Source organism: Astyanax mexicanus, chromosome 1 (genome assembly GCF_023375975.1).
Source record: "Astyanax mexicanus isolate ESR-SI-001 chromosome 1, AstMex3_surface, whole genome shotgun sequence".
In the NCBI taxonomy this organism is placed as follows: Eukaryota; Metazoa; Chordata; class Actinopteri; order Characiformes; family Acestrorhamphidae; genus Astyanax; species Astyanax mexicanus.
The window spans coordinates 73691523-73715182 of NC_064408.1; the positions used below are offsets into that span (position 1 = coordinate 73691523).

A 23660-nucleotide genomic window follows, 5' to 3' on the forward strand; every position below is an offset into this window, starting at 1 on the left:
AGCACAGTTTCAGGCGCCTGGGGGTTGGAGACATTTATTTATTTACGAAGAAGAAGCTCCTTCCACTGCGGCAGCCCTCCTTTCTCATTCATGTTCAATCATTCCAGCTCACCAGGGGGGATGGAGTTAGATCGTTGATCATACCCAAAAAAAAATAAAAGAAAAAAAAAATTGAATCTTGGGGAGCAAGATTCAATTTTTCTCCACTGACAAAAAAAAACACGAGAAAAAAAAAAAGAGAGAGAGTTCACCTTAAATCACCAACGCTAGAAAAGAGTTCCATGCTCCTCACTAGCACAGCCTTTTAGCCGCTACCGACACACAGAGAGGTCACACGCTGCAGAGCCTCAGCCTTTAATTGCCGCGTGCCAGACTCCCCGGAGAAGCCGAGGACATGCAGATGAGCGTATAAATGTATGCGCTAAGCTTTCATTCAAGCGCTGCAGGCAGATGTTACTATTTTGTGAACATTATCATTTATTTACCCAATTATTCAGTTATTATTATTTACTCAATAAAGTCTTTGAACAGCCTCAATATTACAAGAATCCCTTTAGTGCTTTGGCCCCATATCGCTATGCAAAATTGCACTTTTGAAGCTCCCGTCCCTGGGAGTCAGCCTTATAGCTTTCTCCCACTGACTGTCTTTTTTTTTTTTTTTTTTTTTCAGTTTACTGATGATTCTGCAATGCTGCTTTCCTTTTTCAATTATAATTCTCTCTGAGCTGCACTATGCCGGAAAATAAAAACCAATATATTTACTGTAAACTGTAAACACTGACATGACATCTTGTCCCATCAGAATGCTGCACTAATCAGCACTGCAATTGGATGAGATTTCTGCCAGAGTCGCTTGTCTAGTTGCACGGACAATTCTAGACAGACACTAACGGTCACGATCATTACCACCTGATGAGTCAATTACTGTGTGTGGTAATGTCTTCTAGAGCTGCACGATATTGTAAAATGTGACATTTCAATATATTTTTTAATGATATACTGTATATTGTGATATTAAACAACTCAAGACCTGTAACATCACCAGCCCTGCCTCCACCCACGCGCTGTCTTGCATCAGAGATCCACACTAACCGAGTCAGCGCTTTAAAGTCAGCCGATCACTCAAAACCCAATGAAGACAGCAAAACAACAATAATCAGGCACTTAAATGTTAAATAAGAGCATTTTTTTGTGGATTAAAAGCGTCATTTCGTCTGTAACAGGAAATATCTGCGCAAAACTGTGTCGAACTGAGGTGCACAGCTTTCCACAGGCTGACAGCCGCTGCGTTCACAAGCACGTGCCCGGCCATGTGGAGGCCATGCGATTACCTTGTGTTTACACCTCTCACGCTTCTCAGGTAGCGGGAGCCTGCCCCTCACACAGACACAGACACAGCCCTAATGCCTTCTATTACACATTCCCGGTTCCTATAGGTCACTGTGGACCAAGGAACGTTAAATATCTTCCTGACTTCAGAAATGGAATGTCCCATCCATCTGGCGCCCATTATCAGGCCTGGGCTCAAAAATTGACTTCACTTTACCATGAGCATGCTGGCCAGTGTTTAACAAACAAGATAACACCTTACAGCTTACATCAGTTTGGGAATTCGCAAGCTGTCCCCTAGAGTAACCCTTACGATCAATATATACCTACTGCTATCCCATGACTTTTGTCATGGCAGTATATACTTCTGCTAAAACAAACTAATGACAGAACAGAAACAGTTCTACTATGTTTAGAGGGTAAATAGCAAAACCATCAGGGAATAAAACAATAAAACATTTTGACATAAAAAATATATAAATATATATAAATATCCCTGGCAGTCAGTGTTTTCTAACTAAAATGAAAAAAAAAAAAAATACAAATAAAAATAAAATACAAATCACATAAAATAATGCAGCAGTTAAGCAGATATTAAGCAGTTATTATTGCTCAAGGCTAAAAAAGTGCATTCCTATTTCTTCTTCCCTCTGAGGTACAATGCTGTCCCATCTGATTAATCCTCTGTCCTAATCTAGAATTAATGCCTCCTACTCAAAGTTCTGAAAGTTTCATGACTTGCATGTAGTGCATTAGAATAAATGATAAATTATGCTATTTGGTTTTACCCTCTTAACTGTTTAGTTCCAGTCAGTAAGTACAAGTAGAAGCAATAATGATTTCAGACATTTGTGAGAACACAACTTTTCTGACTTAGCAGCTTCTTCCACGAGTCGAAATACACAGTATAAAAGCTCTGCATGCAAATATGCTTTTCTTTTAGCTTGTGACATAAATATAGGCATATGTATGAATGAATCATTGAAATAAATATTCTACAAAAGGTTATTTAATTTCACACAAGAATTTAAATGTGTTAATATGAAAAGCCACAGCTAAATAAATTACTTGCTAGTTTAGAGAGTCTGTCTTATGTAAACTTAATGCAAAGATTATTAACAAAAAAATATAATCGCCACCTGGATTTAAGTAAGTAAATAATGTGGGGTTGATGCTGCAGTTGGTCAGGTTTAGGTACAGCAACAGTATGTGCTGAAAGAATGAGGTCAGCTGACAACCTGAATATACTGAATATAGACAAGGTTATTCCATCAATGGTTTTTTCTTCCCTGATGGTCACGGACATTTTCCAAGATGATAATGTCAGGATTCATGGAGCTGGAATTGTGAAAGAGTGATTCAGGGAGCATGAGATCATCATTTTCACACATGGATTGTTCACCACAGAGTCCAGATCTTAACTTCATTGAGAATTTTTGGGATGTGCTGGATGGAGAAGACTTTGTGCAGCGGTCAGACTCTACCATCATCAATGCTGTAAGATCTTGGTGAAAAATTAATGAAACACTGGATTGAAATAAATCTTGTTACATTGCAGAAGCTTATTGAAACAATGCCACAGTGAATGTGTGCTGCAATCAAAGCTAAAGGCGCTACAACAAAATATTAGAGTGTTTGAACTTTTTTTTTTTGGCCAAGATGTATGTATGAAACCAAAAGCAGTTCTTTTTCATTTTTTCTGTGGCAGGGGTTCCTAAGCAAGGGAGTCCTGAAAGTGTCCCTATAGGAGGTTGTGAGAGTTATGCTAATTAAGAGCACTTTCTCCAGAAAATGTGTGAAGAATCAGACCTGGACATTATCCAGTTGTTCTTTCACTGGCTAATTCCCAGTTCTACTGGACTCTTTTACTCAGCTTGATTTGAGTTACACAAGCAGGTTTACTTAATAAATAATGCACTGATGGAAGCACAAAAATGATTCCAGAACATTCAGAAAAATCTCAACAGAAAATATAATGAAAAGTACTTTGATTTCTTGAGCCCCATTAAGCCACATGTGGAACATCTTAGCATCTCAGTGCAGGAATAACCATCAGTCAGTTCTGCAATGAGTTAAATAAGTGAGTTTATTTATTTAATTATTATACTCTTAATTTTTATTAAGCAGTATTACGTTATTTTAGTGAGGGGGAGGTGGGGTAAGGCAAAGAACATTGCTGTGCTGTGTATGATTGCATTCAATGACAGTAGCATTAGAGAAGTACAGTGTTAACGCTGGAGGTACACAAAGGTACTGGATGGAGAGTAGAGATGGGACCGATCTGATACAATATCGGTATCGTGGCAGATATTGACATAATTTAACTAATCAGATATCGGTAAGCGTGGCCGATGCAACACATATTCCAGTCCACAGCTTGACCTGGATAATAAACTGGCATAAACACGAAACGCATTACTGATCCAGTTTCACAGTTTTCCCTGAACCCCAAACAGCTTCAGTCTGCGCCCGACTGAGTAAACTTTAGCTGTTATTCTCCAAAAAAAATGTTAATTGTCTGGAGAGTTTTTACTTTAGAAACGCAGAACAGCAGAACGGCTACACATAATATTTGTAAAGTCAGCGTCCGAGGAGTGAACAGATTAATAACAGCAGTCTGTTAGCCTAGCTAGCACGGAACCGCCAGCAGCTGCATTCTGGTGTTGTAAAGGTATTTAACTACAGACTGGACTAAACTATAGTCATAATCCACATATCCTATAAAACCACAGCATCTACAAACACTAACCAGCACAAACACACCCATCTGTTATTAAAAAACAGCTATTAAATCAGCTCGGAAATACAGTTAGCATCGCTAGTTAGCCGCTAGCCATCTCCATTAAGATCTGCAGTCTGTTAGCCTAGCTAGCATCTGGCAGTCAGCTGCATTCCGGCATTGTGAATGTAATTAATAACTATCTTAAGTGAACTACAGGCATAATCCACATCTAATATCAAACCACAGATCCTACCAACCCTAACCAGCACTAAGAAATCAATCTGTTATTAAAAAATAGAGATTATTTCAGCTCGGAAATACAGTTAGCATCGCTAGTTAGCCGCTAGCCATCTCCATTAATATCTGCAGTGTGTTAGCCTAGCTAGCATCGGCCTGACAAATGCATTCCGGCATTGTGAATGTAATAAGTCAAATATCAAACCACAGATCCTTCCCACTCTAATCAGCACTAAGAAATCAATCTGTTATTAAAAAAACAGTGATTAATACAGCTTGGAAATACAGTTAGCGTCGTCGGTTAGCCGTTAACCATTGCAGCTAATCTACTACACTACATGTCAAAATAGAATCTTCTGCGCAACCAGTGCAAAAAATAAGTCTAGAACCCTGTATTTAAGATTTAACATATTTAATATTTAACTTAAAACTAAAAAAATATTTAATACAAATAAAAATATTTATTTTAAAAGAAAACTGTTGTGTGTTTGTATATAAAGTGTGTCAAATAAATGACTTTTGAATGCATTTACATTAAATGCACTTGTGTATACTCTTCAAAGGGCTGCGTGGTCTGTTTCAGCCTCATTATGTAACCTTAGTCATAGTACTAATAATAAACTAAAAGTATCGGTATTTGTTATGGTATCAGCAGTATTATTATATTAGTTTTATATTAGAATCAGATCGGAGCTGAAAAAAGTGGATCGTCCCATCACTAATAAAGAGAGAGCACAGCTCCACTGCTCTACAGCTCCATGCTGGGGAGTTTATACTGTACCACTCGTTGCTAATGACTGATGCACTGGACTGAGTGTGCTTAGGTTCATGGGTAGCTGCTCCAGAGCGTCTAATTTTATTGGCAGTGCTTTTTTATGTTGGGCAAGCTGTGTGTCTAACTGAACACCTGTAACAGCTATAGATGCTACTGACTAATTAGACAACGAGCATTTGAAAAAAACGATGGACCTACAGCATATAAAAGAATTAAATAATAAATATACGTCTATGATTTCTTCTAAGATACTGGCATCTTTTCTCAGTAAAAAAAAAAAATATATATATTTCTTTTCCCCCCAAGTGTCAGTAAAGAAGTGGAAAGAGAGAGAGATGAAGTGGAAGGAGAAGTTGACACTCAGTACTCTAACCCAGGCTATCAATCACTGTCATGAGCTTATCACTGGCAGACTGTACCTAAAGAGAAAAATACAAAGAGAGAGAGAGAGAGAGAGAGAGAGGGAGCGTGAGAGCAGGACGAAACACAGAGTGTTAGTTTCAGCTATCCTGTCAGGCTATATTGGATCGAGTCATTACACAGGAAAGAAAGAGAAATACAGGTTATGGATGCATTTCTCACACGAGCACTGCTCCTGACAGATCTTCATCTCTGTATTTGATTTCATCTGAGCTTCTGACTGTGCTCGCTCAAGGTCAAATGAATGCTGGCATGTTTTCAAAAAAGGAAAAAGTGAAGCAAACAAGTAAACAAAACCGCAAAGAAAAAACAGTCATTCATTTATTTTAGCTGTCAATCAGTGCAAGATGCTTAAAAAGGGAACCAAAAATACTCAAGCAAACAGTGTCTGCACCTTTAGTGCTGAGAATTCAGTGTCATATCAAACTGAAAATGATGGAAGGTGTCTTCATTAACATTGAACTGAAGTCTGGATGATGGTGAAATATCGGTCGCAGGTACTAGGATTTAAGGACGCCAAAAACTGTAATAACTGTAAAAATATTTACATTATTTTATGTGTCTATATAATATATGATATGACTGGAACATTATATATATATTATTGTAGCAAGTAACTGTTTAAAACACAAACAGCTGTAGCAGTTTTGATGGGATTCATGGTTTAAATTTTCTTGGTTCTGTCAGGCAAAGCTGTATTTTTAAACTTGCAAAAATATACAGTATTTTGGTACTGTTTGGGTAATATTAATACCTGTGGTTTTCTTATGTGCTATTATTCCCATTAGACTGTCTATGCCCTACTTTTAAAGCAGTTTCTTAAACAGGGATTAAGCCTAGTCGTAAACTATATTCATTTTATTTCAAGAGACAATATTTAATTAAATATTCTGTGTAATCCAAGACTAGGTGTCACGTTCTCGTCATGTTCTGTGTCTTTTCTGTCTGTCTTTGTGTTTTTCCTGCCCTCCTGTTTGTTTATTTACCTGTGTGTTTTTTCTTCACATGTTCCCCTGCACATGGCTCTGTGTGTTTCTCTGCATCTCCACCCTAGCCATGTGTTCCCCTTCTGAATGTGTCTGTAGCTCCACCCCCTCATTACCTGTTTCTAGGTGTTTCCTGTTTTGTATCTCTTCCGTCTGCGTGTATATATATGTATATAGAGCCCTTTTGTGTCTGTGTTTAGTGGCCAGTCAGTCGGGTTACATGATTCTTTGTCTCAAGTTTACTTCTTGTGTCCTTGTTGTTTTAGTGTTTTAGTTTTTATTGTTTGTACATTTGTTTTCCTTCTTTGTTTGTTGAAACACATACCTCGCCCTGCGAGCACCCTGACACAAGGCTTAAGCCCTGTCTGGAAAACTGCATATTAGAGTTTAAGAGTAACTAATTTTGCACTGTTTATGAATGATGTTAATGAATATATGAATGATGAAGCTAAAAGACGCTGTAGGTGCTGTACTGCTGAAACTACCTGCTTATGGCAATAAGTAAACAAAGAAATAAATAAATAATGGCCACACTGTAAGCCCGGATTAGTTGAATTTACTTTAAAAAATTGAGGAAACCAGTTGCCTTAAAAAAGTTAAGTAATGGGTAAAAAAAACTAACTAAGTTAGCATAACTTAGAACTTCATGTTATTACAACTAAAGTGGAAGCTGATTTAACTTTTTTATTTTTGTTATACTGTAAGACCAGATAAGTTGACTTTTTTAAGGCAGACAGTTTTAAGGCTGCTCGATTTTTTAGGTAATACGGAATGAAAACTTGAGTTAGCATAAATTAAAACATCAAGTTATTACAACTAAAGAGGAAGTTGTTTTATTTCTAAGGTAGCTCAGGAGGAATCACTACACACTGATGGTGAGTGTTAGTCAGAAACCGTTGAACACACCCAGTATGCAAATAGATTGTGACAATGGAAAAGAAGCTGTTAATGGCAACAGACTAAACTCAGTTATTATAAGTTGGTTCAACTCAAAGATCTCAATTTGATAGTTTGTATATGTGCCAACAAATGTTCAACTATCTTAAAATAGTTACGTATTGTTTAGAAATATCAGATTTTATGTAAAACAGACTTAAATCATTTAAGTTCAAACAACGTAAGGGTTTTCAGTGCACTTTTAGTGGCTTGAAGTATAAGAGTCTTAAAACATGTAAGATACGCATGTTGTTTACCTGTCGTATGCCCAAGCGGTACGCCATGATTCGGTCTACAGCGTCGGGGTTCATCTGGGTCCACTGCAGCTTGAACCCATAAACCCTTGGTCGGTTCTGCCACAGAGGGCTATAGGTGTCGTAGTAAAATTCCGGATGATACGCTTTCCCTGTGAAGAGGAGAAAAACAGACACTTCACTATCGGAGTAAATATATTTTCAGCTTGCATACACTCTAGTTTTGCATAACCCAGGCTAAGAAAAAGGAGGCAACCTCAAGGAGCATCAGAGGATGTATTTGAAGCACATCGACCACCTAACAAGCTTTTAAAAAGAGCTTTGAATGCTGTCAGCTCAAAAGGCGAGTCAGGAGCCAACATGAAAAGGAAGCTCCTCTACCAGCAAATCCGTGTCACAAGTGTCAAACGGACTCGGCGGCGACGAGCCTCTTAGACTCCTGCTGCATTTCCTTAACACTCCAGCTGGCCAGTTGGTCAGAGCATCCAGGAGAGTTATTGGCTTCATGGCGGGTGTTGATGACACCCTGGATAGAGCTGTGAGAGGAGGTAGCACAAGCATTGACATGGAGGGAAGAGAAGTTGCTGATCTCCGCAAGCAGCCTCATAAACCTGCCAGTGGTGTTTATGTCAGCCATGACTTATTAAGGGGCTGCGGTGGGCCAGACACTTTTTAATGATCTGCAGATTTACCCCTGCAGGCTGAGAGGAGGGCCATCTCGATCCCATCAGGAGCCTGCCTGTGCACATCACAAACAACACACATAACAACAGGAGAGAGAGAGAGAGAGAGAGAGAGAGAGAGAGGAGCGAAAAAAGGACAGAAAAAGGACCAGCAGACCAGAGAGCTCGATATGGGTGCAGATTTCCCAAGCTTTTACAGATGTGCTGTGAAATTTAAAAAAAAAGCTCCCAAGCAGCATCTTCCAATATTTATCAAGGCTTTTACTACTTACTAAATGCATACAGTCTATTTGTAGTCTTTTGTAGTCTGCAGCTGTTTAGTTGATCAGTAGAATCAACTAGAATCAATTAAACTAGACACACCCACATCTGATTACTGTCAGCCCTCTAATCATCACTTAAACTGAACCTTTCCTGCAACGTGAAGTGAGAGAGAAATATACTGAACTATATCAGTCTGCAAAAAAGGCATTTATTCTAATGCTATTTGATTGTAAAGAGGACTATAGAGGATTACAGTGACAGCCTTTATCTCCATATATAAACTTAAATATTTCAAATCTCGCCTGGTGTAACAAAAAATCCTCCAACAGCAACACAACAACAACTTATATAAAAAGTACCCAAAATAAACACCTCAGATTAAAAAATCAAAGGAACTGCAGGTTCATGATTTCTTAATTAGAAAGGGAATGGACAAAATAACATTACAAAGTTGCAGGTCAAATTCGTTGCTTAATATGAGGAACATAAAGATATATATGTTATATAAGCCAAGAAAGGATAACACCTTAATGATTAACCCCATCGTTAAATAAACTGAATGTAATACATTTAGAAACAAATTACTATTACTATTGATTATTACAAACAAATACATCCCAATAAACCCATATTCAAGAGGCAATACTAATTATAACACAGGTAGGTCCAAACCTTCAATGTGATTGGTTGAAAGACATTCAATGAGTGTTATTATCAGCTGGTAATGCACTGTAAACAAAGTATTAAACCATGTATTACTCTGCAACCTAGCAACGATACAGCGCTTACAAACCAAACAGAGCAGCTACAAACAGAGCAGCAATGGAATTATTTTAACGTGCAGAGTGTTTATAACCAAACATGTTGTATTTTCTCATACTCTTTAACTCAAAATCTTTTAATAAACAGTGATAATGAAACTGCGATATAATTAAGCAAAAATACACTCAAGGTTCGTGCTATAAAGTGTAATATTGGCACTGCTGTGCTGATCCACAGCAGGAGGCCGCACAGCAGTGCCAATGCTAAACATTATAGCATGAACCTCAAGTGTATTTTTGCTTGGAAACAATGCACAGGTTTGTTTAAAACCACTAAAATATAAGCAAATTGGGCAGTGATTTAAAAGATAAAAACTATTTTGGTAATAAAGAAATGTTTGTTGCAATTTACAAAATAATCAATACTACGAATGTTTAATATCAAAACGATTAAGATAAGTGTTTTTCCCTCATTTCAAATGTATTCATTGACATTTTCTGTCAAAGCATAAAAAACTGACAGGAGATAATTTTAATAAAGAGCCAAATTGACTAAATGTGGTAAATAGTGACTCTGTGCTGTTTAATGGCAGCCATAGTTGGTGATCAGACACATTAAATACATGATTTTTTTTAATACTAATTTTGTGAAAGTATGTCATGCCACATTATTCCTAAATTAAATGAATGTAATAAATAACAGTTATTCTAAAACAGTTTTAAGCTGCAATTTCTTCATACTGTGGCGTATTGTACACTCATTAAAAAGTGTGCACAGAAGTGTGAATAATGATGAATTCTTTATCTAAATACTATTAAAAGCACATTTTTAAACTCTATCATCTGTGGAGTTTCAAGATTGCTAAAAGTGCTTGTTAGTTTGTGTTTGCTGTATCTTCTATTGCAGAAATGTTACGGACATGCTTTGATGTGAGCTCGTTCTCACTGGGAGTTCTCAATCACACAGCTCTGAAACATGCAGCTCACGCTCAGTGAATTAAACATGGATTTCACACTAGCACATGCTTTCCACATGCACTCCACACATTTTACACATAATTTCTGCTATAATTATGTCCTATTTTTCCAAAATAATGACTTATTATATAAAAATATTCCACTACGATTGAATTATTCTATTTTTGGCTGTAGTAATTACATTTCAACATGTGATTTTCTACATGTTGAAATTAAGTAGATTCTTTAGATTCTCTGATTTAGTACATACACAAATACAAAAGTACACAAAAGTACATAAATCTTAATCCAACAAGACTAAAGTAGATAAAAACGAAAAAAATAAAAAGACCATAAAGACAAAAACACACAAAATAAAGCAGTACAGCAGAATGACAGGAGAAACACAGGAACCCTGGAAACAAGACCTTCAGAAGGACTAGCTACAAATAGTACACATTTATACCAAGGTTAATGAGCGACATAATGAGCTACAGATGTAAGTTCTCGGGGGGAGGCAAGATGTTGGGAGATCCTAAAAATCCCAAAGACACGATCATGACAGAACTGTTTGTTTTCTCTGATGGTTAACAGCTGAACTGTGGCTGAAAACCAGAACTTTCAGCAGAGTGGCTGCTGATTTACTGCTAATTATCCCACACAACCCTGCAGTTATGATTGTTTTGCTACAGATTTGACTAAATATACAGACTGTTTTGGATGTTACATAAATAAAAGTGCACAAATAATCACAAAATACTGTTTTGTATGAACATGGAGAGAGAGAGAAGCAAAAAGTACAACAAAGGGACCAGCAGACCAGAGAGCTTGAAATACAGCTCTGGAAAAAATAAGAGACTACTTAAAAATGATGAGTTTCTTTGATTTTACCAAATTAAAAAAACTCTGGAACATAATCAAGAGGAAGATGGATGATCACAAGCCATCAAACCGAGCTGAACTGCTTGAATGTTTGCACCAGGAGAGGCATAAAGTTATCCAAAAGCAGTGTGTAAGACTAGTGGAGGAGAACATACAATATAAATGTTAAATGCTTTTTTTTCTCCCAATTTATAGTTCTGGCCAATTTGCACCTACAACAGAGGACTCCATACATCACATAAAGCTGCTAACACATGGTCTCATGTGCTCCAGGCTACATGTTACATCATTGGTATTCAAATCTGCTTATGAATAAATGCAGGAACATTTGACTATAAATATGTATTTGATGGGCTTGAAGATCAACAAAAAGGGAAATAATATCCATACATTTATCCGCCTCCTTTTTTACATTATCCTGGTTATGAATCACTGAGGGAATACCCCCTGGACATGGCGCTAGTCCATAGGAAATTATAATAGAGTAAAAATGGCAATATTCTCATAAATAAAGGTTCAGGCTTTAATGTTTCTTTGAGCAATAGAACCATAGAAGACTCACACTTTTGGTTTTGGTTTAAATGAACCTTGTTTGTAAGAGAAATGTGTGAGAATGAAGAAGCTTTTAAAGGTTTAAAGGACCCACGGCTTGATGTAAAGGCCAAAAGCTTCCTCTTGCATCCACAGTTAATCCTGTTGGATGTGGTTGGTCCTTCTTGGTGGTATGCTGACATTACCCTGGATACCGTGGCTCTTGATACATCACAAAGACTTGCTGTCTTGGTCACAGATGCGGCAGCAAGACGTGCACCAACAATTTGTCCTCTTTTGAACTCTGGTATGTCACCCATAATGTTGTGTGCATTGCAATATTTTGAGCAGAACTGTGCTCTTACCCTGCTAATTGAACCTTCACACTGTGCTCTTACTGGTGCAATGTGCAATTAATGAAGATGGACCACCAGGCTGCTCCAATTTAGCCATGAAACCGCCCGCACTAAAATGACAGGTGTTTCAGTTTCATTGTCCAACCCCTGTATCTCTTCTTCTGAGCTAGAGATCTTCACAATATTTGTAAATTGAAACCAGTGCTTGATATCATTATTGTCCTGTCAGCTCAACTGGCTCTGGACCCAATTTTGCAGAGCTCCCGAGGAGAGGGAAATCCCTCTGCGTACCTACAGCTCACTGCATGTGTGAATTGCAGTTCATTTTATGTGTCTTGCTCTGTTTGGCTGAAAACAAACACTATTATTCAGCGTTGCATCTCAATGCAAGCAGAAGAAAAAAAGGTCTCGCGGGGAGTGTGAGACTTTGTGGGCTATGTGAGAGCTTTGTTGTGTTCGCTCTGCTGGGGAATACGCAGTTAAATGTTTATTGCGTTCATTCTCTGGGTGCAGTGGGGTCTTCTATGGTTCTGTGACGGCCATTGTGTTATTATAAGACTCGTCGGCTCTATTTAAAGGAATATATAACTGCTCACATGGAATGTTTATAGGGTTATGTAAGAAAACGATGAACAAAAAGAGTGGGAGTAAGACATAAACACACGCGATTTGAACTCGTGTTTACTGGGAAGCGTAAAACACAGTAAGGGTACATCTCACAATGCATTATTACTACTACAAGGCTAAGAAATGAAATGGGTACACAGTAAATAAGCCAGTGTTAATCAACACTGTTAAATTCCGACATCCACAGGGTAAGTCAGGTTATAGCAGAGGTGGAAAAAGTACTGAAAAATTGTAATTAAGTAAAAGTACCTTTACTTTGCTAAAAATCTACTTGAGTAAAAGTAAAAAAGTACTCAATTTAAAATGTACTTTGAGTAAAAGTTACATAGTTACTTTTAATTATTTGATGTAAAAACGTACAAATCATAAATTAAATATTTTTAATTAATTATTATTCCAAATAATAATTTGGACCTTTAAGGCAGTATTTGTTCAGACCACCCCATAAAACACTTTTAAGTGTTTAAGTGGCATAGGTTTCTATGATCCATTTTTTTTTCTTTACTGTTAAAAAGTAAAAAAGTATGGTTATATATGTGACTATAAATATAAATGCTTTAACTGCTATTTACATGTTTTTTAACATTCGAGCAGATTGTTTAATGTTCCCAATAAAACCTTAAGGAATTATCATCAAAAACATGAAATCATAAAAAAAAAAAAAGGTTGGTCGGCGCATGCGCAGTGCCGTAAAAAAGCACATATTGATGGGTAGCATAACTCGACAGAACACCGTTTCCCCCCAGCTGATTTACATAGATTCTCTCCTGCTAACCGTGATAAACACTGCTGGGAAAAGTTCAGCTGCGCTGCCATGGAGAACAAAACTCATTTTTTCTCTCCCAGCATTTTATTTTTTACTCAGTAATTGGGGAGTTTTCCAATGTAGTGAAGTAAATTACTTGTGTCAAAATGTACTTGAGTAAACGTAAAATTACCTAATTTAAAAACTACTTTAAAAATTACAAATTCCTCATAAAATCTACTCAATTACAGTAACTTGAGTAAACGTAATTCATAACTTTCCACCTCTGGGTTATAGGCATGTATATTTGTAAAATAAAGAGACATGTAAGAGATGCATGTGATTTTTAAGACAAATATATCAATAATCAGAACAAACAGCTGTATTTAGATTTACATTTAAAGCATTTACCAGCAAAATGCTTTATTTTTTACCTAAAAATAACCTTAGTTAGATGTAGAGGCTATAATCAAAAGATACATATCAGCTTAGATACTGATAAACACACAAAACAGTGAGGATACCTAGAAAAAAGGTATCATTTAGGAACTCTGTTCACCATTTAAAGAGAACAAGTTGAAAGCCATTGTAAGTTCCTTCTACCACACTGAGTCTAAAAGGATGGTGGGTCAAGCTGAGCTGTAATGCAAGCGCAACAATCTCTTGGAAACACTGAAAACCACAGCTGGGAAACACTGGACTAAGGGATTATTTTTTGGCAACCGTTTATTACCACAACGCATGTTTGAGATTTTACTGGACAGAACCGTACTGATTGGTTAGTGGAATGTTTTCTAAACGTTACAATTAACATTCTTCGAATGTTCAATCTGTCAGGTTTGCTGGATGATTTTAGTTTTCTATTTATTGTTTTAAACACTCTGAAAAACGTCGCTGCAACATCACTTGTGTCAATGTTTCAATTTATTTATTTTGAGAATGTACTTTTTAACATTTCCTAGACAACTATTCATTTAGCTGGGAACATTATGTCAAAAAAGTTCAAATAATGTTGTGATTCAGACTATTATTATGTTACATTTTCAAAATGTTCCTAAACATTATTTCTGTAGCATTAATTTATAGCCTAACCGTTTGTAAAATGTTGCTTAAAGTTCCTATAACTTTCTCTGTTAGCTGGGATGTCTGTGATAGGGATTTCTATACTAAATAGAATTACATAGAGTTGTAATTTACATTTCTCCATAAGGTAGCTACTTAAAAAAGAGTATCTTATAGTAACATCATCTGTATTATACAACAACTGAGAAATTACATATAAAATCTACATTGATTTCATAATAAACCATGTTTGTAAAAGCTGAGTGGGTGTGAAGAACCTTTTTAACTTTTTATTTTGATGTGACAATTCTATTTTCAAAACAATGGGCCTTGTTCAACAAGATCTTCCTGAGAATTGTCTTAAATTTGCCCTTGAGAAAAGTCCTAATAAAGGTCGGTCAGATGTGTTATGATGTGTTTTTAAACTGCTGAATTGTTTACAGCTCTGCTCTTATGAAGAAACAAGTGTGAATGGCAGAATCTAGCTTTTTCAGAAAATAAATGTTTTAGGCTATATTCAGGCTGTCAGCCAAAAAATAATTTTGGCATAACTTGATTCTTTCCAGATTGAATTTTTGATAGTGTGAACAGACAGAAACCACATAAAATCCAATTTCTGTTGAGCAAATACAAACCACATTTGGAGAAGGTTTAAAATCGGATTTGTACTGATGCGGCTTAGTTTGAAGGATTAAATCGGATTTTGCTTTCTGTGTTGATCACTAGCAATGAAAAAAAAAAAAACAATTCAAAGTGTAACTCATGCAGATATGTTTCTGATATCTGTATGTGCAGAAATCTGACCTGATTATTGTGTGGACAGTGATCTCAAGAGAATTTATTTTAGAAATAAATCAGGTTTGCCTGCAGTTTGAACACAGACTTCAAACATTTAAAAATTGCCTACAGTTCTTCAAAGAAACCAAAGTCATTATTATATTATATATATGTATGTTATTTTTAGCGTATTTTTTGTAGCTTCTCTGTTTAAGTGTGTACACAACACTACCAGATGGACATTACATAGCTGTATTATACCATTAAGCAATAAGCTTCCATCCCCAAGCACATTATACAGAGTATTGCAAAGAGATGCGTAAATGAGACAAAATTTATTTATTTATGTATATCTTCCAATAGATGTGGCACATTAGGAATTAGTATAAACATAAACCAAAACAATTAGTGCCAAATCTGCCCTCTCATGCTGTGCATCACAATTTTTGTGTAAAGGGGGTGGAAGCAATCATTTGAGTAACAGAGTGTGTCCGTGAAAAGATTGATGACTGCTCTTAAATTCAGCATATGTCACGCTGCTGCTTCCTGAATGCTTTATTGACTTCCAGTCATACTATCTCCACGCATGCATTAACCAGCGGATGTATCTAATTACAGATAATTTACCTTAAAATGGAAACTGCTCTAGCATCAAATTAAAGTCACCCCTATAAAACAAGGTTTACTGAAATGAGGCAGAATCGGAGCCGTTCCCAGAATAGAAATGCTGGGCCTGGCTGCTGTCGCCGTAACAGTGAGGTGCTCCTCAATTAACAAGTGAACAAAAAGGGACACTTTTTAAACAAATGTAAATGAACATGTTGGAATATGTTGCCACTCTGGCACAGATAAACGTCCATTACCTTCAATCCAGCGCTGCAGATGTCCGCTCGCTCTGGCATCTAGCACTACTGAGCGTGTGCGCTGTTATGGCTTGGCTTGGCGTCATGCCTGCCTATACAGAGTTTGCCCTTTGGCACGGTCTGGTAAGAAGCTTTACAGAGTGCCTTCTGATCTTGGTTTAAGCACATTTCAAATGTCTCGGCTTTCTTACTGTGTCCACGGCCCCCAATCAGGTAAGAGCGTGACCTAGAGATGAGCAACTTTAGCTGTTTTTGCTATTCAAATATTTATTCTGATAAACTGTAATCATTCAGAAATATAGTCAGGTATGGAAAATGTAAAAGTTTTATCATGAGGTCATTAAACTGCAAAAAAACATGGTGAAATGCCTACTTGGCTTGATTTTTCTTTTTAAAGTATTTTTTTTTACACTATAAGGAGCATTTAAAATCCTTTAATTTTCACAAAAATCGTCAGTGCATCTTATAATCCAGTGCACCTTATGTATACATTTTACCAGTCAGGTTGTGAGGAGCAGTAAAGCTACTCCACTGAAGTACAGGGTTATACAGGAGTTTCAGTTTAGTTCTCCAGCACCGAGACTGGAGCAGCATTAGCATTAGCATTAGCCGCTACCCGTGCTGTTTACTCTGTTAAAACAAGTTACATGGGTAGAACTACTAGCTAATATCTCCCTGGCTTACCGGAACACTCATGGTGACGCTGTAGGGCGGCATTTTATAGCTCTAACTATAGCTAGGGGTTAGCTGCTAACGCTAATGCTGCTGCACCCAGCCGTAGTGAAAATCTGGAAATCTTAGTTTATTGTAAATAAACAGAATCGCTTTACTCACCCAAAAAAAAAAAAAAATATCAGGAGAGAACTGTAGTAGATTTACATCCACACTCGTTTCACTTTAAAATAAAAAGTTTTGTTTTTTTTTAAGAATAAAAGTTTTGTTTGCTTTTGCTGCACCAAGAGGTTTGTGGGTATGAGAGAGAAGCACATAGCGCATGCATAAAAGCGCAAAGATGCATAAACTCAAATTTGACTGTTCACATTCATGTCGCATGTCCACGGATCAGATATGTATCCGATATAGGACCACATATGAAAGTGACTCAAATCTGATTTGAAAAAAAAAAAAAAAATCAGATTTGGTACGTTCACACAGCTATGAAAAAATCTGATCTGAGCCACACTAAGCAGAAAATCTAATTAGAATCACTTCATCATGGTAATGTAAACGGAGCCTAAATTACTGCTAATTACAAACTAAGCTTCAGTGCTTTTTTTATCGTTGCAGTTGTTGAACATAATTTGCACATAATGTTCACTGTAACAGATTTTTTTCATATCGCTTAAATGAAATTGCATTGAACGGCCTTGTCATTCTCAAGCATCCACAATATGAAGCATGGAGTCAGTCTGCTGCAACAAAGGCATGAAGGACGTTACAGAACAGACCTGGTACAACAAAATAAAAGAAAAACCACAACAAAACCATAACAATGATAGATCGAAAGAGAATAACTAAGGCCGGCTATTTACTATTATTTATTCTCTCCAAACATTTTTTTCCATATATAAACAGTATAGAAATAGAGAAAACTACAGTATTTTTTGTGTCCAATGTTGATGTTAATAAGAATCTTTTGATTAAGTGACTCTTCTTACGTGCTATAAATAAAATCTGCTGCTGCTGAGCAGCCTTTAATCGTAAAACTGCTTCAAACATGAAAATACAGAAAACACAGTAGCGGTACAGTTGTGTAACGAGCAAAGCTTTTTCAAACCTGATCTTCTTTGAGCTATTTCCATTTTTCACTACAAGATTTATATGCTCACTCCATATTTATATGAGAGGGATGTTTTTTTTTTTTTTACTACCTGTAAACAGCAGCAAATCAGTGTTCTTCTTCTTCTTCTTTTTTTTTTTTTTTTTTTTTTTCCAGAATTGGGTTCAGCAGCTTACTCACTTACTGTGAGTACAAAACAGAAGCCATTATACCTACAGAGTGCGAGGAGTGGGGGTTCCTCTTGGGACAGCCATGGGCACAAACTGGGCCAGATTTTAGGGCTAATCAGGAGCTGGAATAGTCTCACTCTCCCTGGAGTGTGTGTGTGGAGGCCCCAGTAACTCTGGCAGCTGCCTTTGTGTCCAGATGGCGAGGAAGGCAGCGCGTCAGTTCAGGAGAGGGCTGCTGAACGATGGCACGTTAGCCCCTCCGCCTGTCGACCAAAAGCAAATAGCCGCAGGCTGCCCAGATCTGCTCTACCTGCAGCTCGTGGGGAGGCGGTGCTGATTTATGCCGAGCACGGGGCTAGAGATCCATCTATCCAGCTCTCACAAGCTGACTCCGCTGCAGGAGAAGGCTCTTCGGTGGCGCCGGGCCACAGTGACAAATGTGGGCCAACCCAGAGACCGAGCGCCTCTCCTCCAGACGCCCCTCGCCGGCTTCGCCCCTTCTAGGTCTCAGACGCCCACCGCAGCCATCAATCCATATCCCCTCTTGTCATACGGCCCTGGCACCAGAGACACGATGCACTCTGACTGCACTCCTGCTTTCAGCCAAACCTCTTCCATTTCACAAACCAATCGCCAAGGCTTTCTTAAAAGGAATTACCACTCTCTTCTATTTAAAAAAAAATCTTTTTATGCATCTATCTACCTCTTTTTACCAAACCATCGCATGTCAAATGCCATTAAGCAAAGCATATTAAAACTGACGTAGATCTTATTGAAAATATTCCCCATTCAGTTTTTGTCAACTATAGTTAGACGCGCATTTCTTCTCATTTCTTTCTATCAATTACTTCATCTCACTGATAAAGGCAATGCCACCTGACAAAAATCATTTGAGCATGAGAGTAAATAGAGCGTTTTCAAAGCTCCGAATAACTTTACTTGACGTTATTCAATAAAAAGTTAGAAAGGGCTGGAAATCCTGAAAAAGAAAGCCAGTAAACTCATTGTGATGTGAACTTATATACTTAATATTCTTATATAAGTTAAATAGGCTTCTGTCCTCATATGCATACTCTATGTACACTATTTTAATCCTGCACATTTACATGCACTTTACTTTTCTCTAATTAGTCAACACACTGTGCCCAAGATAAACACAATTGCATTTTTATTCATCTTTTTATCATTTTTTGCAAAAACATGTTTGAACTAAAGATCTGAAATGTATGAAACAGACATGACAGATGATGAGTTAAAAATGCCCTATAAAAAAAAAAAAAAAAATTTAAACTTTCTATACCACTGAAGTATAGTTGAGTCCTTGAGGTCCAAACGCTACACTAATGGCACTTTGTAAAAACCCTTTAAAAGTATGACGAGTACAGTTTTTACTCATCAGATGAGGCTAGAAGAACTTCAGAGCTAATACTGAGGCTGGTATCAGTGCAGGGACAGATATAAGTGCATCTCCATTTAAAATCCATTAGGTTGTAATTAGATCTTCATAAACTGGTTCCAAAAACGAAATGAATATCATTAACCAGTCAAGGTTAAATGATCGTAATTTTTTCCAAATCATCATTTTAAATAGTCTAGTTTGTCTGGCTCTCATGCCAAAAAAAGTCATCTTGTTTAGTGTCATAACTGCTACAAGCACTCTAATAAGCTCACACGGAGCAAGGAAGTTCAGTGGTTTGGAATTTCTAATCGACTCTACAAAACACAGCAAGCAGGAGCAATATAATCTGATTCCATTCACACTTGTTCAAACCAGTCAATAGTTTCTGATTGCAGTCTGATTGCATCAAGGGTGGTGGAGTGGAACTGGAACTAACCTTTGCAGGAAGATGCTTTATAGCAGCACTCGTGTCAGATACGGAGGGTCTTACCTGTGACTAAGAAGGTGCAGCGTCCGGCTCCGGCCTCGTTAATGATGTCGCAGGTGTATTCTCCATATCCCTCGCGGGTCAGGCTGCGCACCGTGTACTCCGTCTCGTCACGTGTGTCAAAGTGTCCTGCGTGGAGCAGCCGAGAGCCCAGACGCCACTCGTAGCGCAGCACCCGTGAAGGGTGAGCCCGGAGCACCCTGCAGCTCATAGCCACCGGCCGGTTCAGACCCTGCCGCACCTCTGACCACACAGGCTCCACTGCTGGAGGATCTGCCCACAGAGAAAATAAAACAGAGCGGGTCAGACTCTCACAGCACAAACACTCACTTATCACTGACTTATCATGCATGAAGTACAACTGCAGTACAGTACCAGCATCATCTACCAGCTCCAACACACAAACTACTATTAACAACAACCACCACCACATTATTATTAGTAGAAGAAGTATTAATACAAAGAAGAAGAAGAAGAAGAAGAAGAAGAAGAGGAAGAAGAAGAAGTAGAAGAAGTAGAAGAAGAGGAAGAAGTAGAAGAAGAAGTAGACGAAGAAGAAGTAGAAGTAGACGAAGAAAAAGTAGAAGAAGAAGAAGTAGAAGAAGAAGAAGAGGAAGAGTTGTTATGATTACTATTATTATTATTGTTATTATTATTAGTAGTAGTTTTTTGTTATTATTATTATTATTATTATTATTATTATTATTATTATTATTATTAAGCAGACAATGCACAATTTTAGGCCGAATACTGGGGAAGCCATTCTCATTCTCCTAATGTAAAGTTTATTTACACTTATAGAGTCTATAAAATGCACTAATCCAAGGTGCTACACAGCTTTACACATTTATTACACTGTGCCTGAATGTAAAAAAAAAAACCATTAGACAGTTAGTCAAAATTAATATGGTTAATTCAAATGATTGTTTTAATATGATGAATCATTATTAGTATGATAAAAGTGCTATTCATATATATTTACATGCGGAAACATCCTCAAACAATGAACTTGAGAGGAATGTACTTCTGTGAGAAACCTGTAAAACGTTCTTGTAAAGTTTTGTACTCAATTGCATCAAATTGCTTACAAGTTTAAAGGGAGCTGCTTTTATTGAAAGGTTTTATTGTGCATACACAATTTTAATACATTTGAAAATGAATGCAAAACAAAGTCTAGTTTGCATATTTTAAACTCCAAACTCTGCAGTTTATTATTGTCTTCAAATAAAAAATCTTTTTATAGATTAAGTATTTTCACAATATCACTCACAGCAGAATTAGTGTAAAGTTAGGTGATTCAGTTTCAGTTTTATAAGCCAGGGTTTTAAATCTGATGCAGAGGAAGTCAGTGAAGCCACTAATCTACTAATGAGACTATAGCTGCCATGATTATTACATGTTTCTGAAGCATATCTCAGTTACTCTTTACAACTGTTAGTAATCACCTGTCAGGATCATGTAGGGAAACAGGCTGTTTTAATGGTTTAGCTGCATTGTGGGTTCTATAGCATCATGTCCTATAGGGGGAATATAATGCAGTTGTACTGTAGGTAATGCTGGGAAGTAAGTTTAGCCTTGTAGTGATATAGTTAATATGTACATCCATTTACAATTAATAACAAGTTAAATGTCATGATCATAGCAGCCTATAGTAGAGAGTATAGATCAGGGCAGTGGGGTTATTGTGACTCATCACATGACATGTTGTTGTTGTTGATTTGTGCTGGTTTGAATGTATTTATAAGTATTAGGAGACAAATGGAATACAAATGCTTAGATATGATTCTTTGGCATAATGCATTATCAAACGTAATCTCTAATAAAATAAATAAATAAATAAATAAAGCATTACATGTGTGCAATCACAGAATGATGCATATATATACCACTACCAGTGAGTTAAAGCAAATAAACACAATAGTAAATAAATGAGTAAAAACCATGCTGTAAAAGCTGTGTATGTACAGAGTTCTAATCTTCTTTAGTGCTGATTTGTTTTTTGTTTGTTTAGCAGCACCAGTAGAAGTATTGCAGCAGATAGATGGGCTCAACCAACTCAGGCTAATTAACTTGCCTTTCATTTGCCAATCTGATAGGCTTTGACAGAAGTCACAGTGAGGGATTAATGCAGCAGCAACAGTGTGGGAAACCGATATAAACAAACAGGTCTTAAATCGGCTGAAATTAATTGCTCCAAATCAACATAACGCCAGAGAGAGAGAGAGAGAGTGCAAGAGAGAGAGAGAAAGAGAGAGAAAGAGAGAGACAGAGAGAGAAAGAGAAAGAGAGAGAGAGAGAGTCACTTAAGTGGTGCTGGAGGACAGCAAAAAGCAGATGAGCGCTGAGCCAAATTAATCCGAGAGGGCATTTTCTCTTGCGCTCTCCACTTCGATTTACTGCATTAGGAATAAGCTTTAAGGGCCCTATATGTGAACAACTGCACAGGGCAAACATCGCGTGTTTTACCGATTGATGAAAGCGTCGTCTCATGAAAGCCTCTAAAAGCATAAAAGAAAAAGAGTTTTAAACGTGGGTTAAGTTAATTGCTGAGCTGCACGATGGAGAGCTTTCCTTTTCATCCTGATGCTGCAAGACAGTACAGAACCAACATTAAGAAAAACACACAATGACCAAGCAGAAACAGACTCTCTGCAGAACAGGAGCAGCCTGAGAGGTTCCACTCATTACATTAAAATTGTAGGCTGAGCAGTTTTGAATAATGGCTTGGTTTGTAGGCTTCTTGAGTGGCACAGACGAAATTGAAGTAAATGTTCCATCACGCAGAGAGAGACGAAGACCTCAACAAAGCCACGGAAACGCAGTTACGTAATTGGAGCAGTTTTTAGCGAGAACATATGCAGCAGCTCAACAGCCGAGCCATCCACTTTACATCATCAGCTTCACGCCGGCATCTCCGGAACCCCCAGAGACATCTACCCTTCATGCAGCTGTGTAGAGCAACACTACTCAGAGGCTGTGAGGAGTGAGGAAATGGTGTTCTGATTTTAATTGTGGAGCAAAATAAAGCACAGATTTATTTTGTTATTTGTCACATAGATCATGGAACAGGAGAAAAAAACTAAGGTGACAAAAAAAATGTAAAGTTTTTTCAATAAAGTACTATAAAGTACAAGAGTATTAAAGTACTAAATGGTACTACAATATTACAACCTATTTCTAAATGTTGTTACTTTTTTCAAGACAAAATGCCAATAGAATAGGAATTTAATGAAAAAAACACCTTTCTAGTTAAAATACCTCATGCAATTTCACCATAAGAAATAGAACTACTTCTCCCTATGTCTTGTCAAGATATGTTGAAAACCATAGAAACATCATACAAGATGCACTCTGCAAAAAAAACTGCTAAAAATAGTTTGACACATGGAGATGTTTTGTAACACCAACAAATGTAACTTTATTACAGGTAACATAACTTATAATACCAATAATATACATTTATATTAATAAATAATATTGTTTATATTTATTTAATAATGGTATTTTGTTTATAATTTAGAATTTTTGATGTCAAGCAATTCAAATTTAATCTAATTAACTTATTATATGATTTAAGAACAAGCCGAACATCATTTATTACTTTTTGCTAAAAAAAAAGAAGTTTTTATTTTATTTCAACTTGTATAATTCTCGAAT

The 23660-nt window shown here is 37.0% G+C and overlaps 1 protein-coding gene across 2 annotated transcripts in view; it reads right to left on the reverse strand.

Moving 5' to 3' along the window:
* The window catches only part of LOC103022574 (MAM domain-containing glycosylphosphatidylinositol anchor protein 2), a 273753-nt gene that overhangs the window by 43345 nt on the left and 206748 nt on the right, over positions 1-23660 (reverse strand). For both annotated transcript variants that reach the window (XM_049483026.1, XM_007230730.4), the window contains exons 9-10: positions 20007-20276; positions 7663-7811 (exon numbers count right to left, since the gene is read on the reverse strand). In XM_049483026.1, the coding sequence (XP_049338983.1) occupies positions 7663-7811; positions 20007-20276 (419 nt within the window). The remainder of the gene's footprint in view (positions 1-7662; positions 7812-20006; positions 20277-23660) is intronic.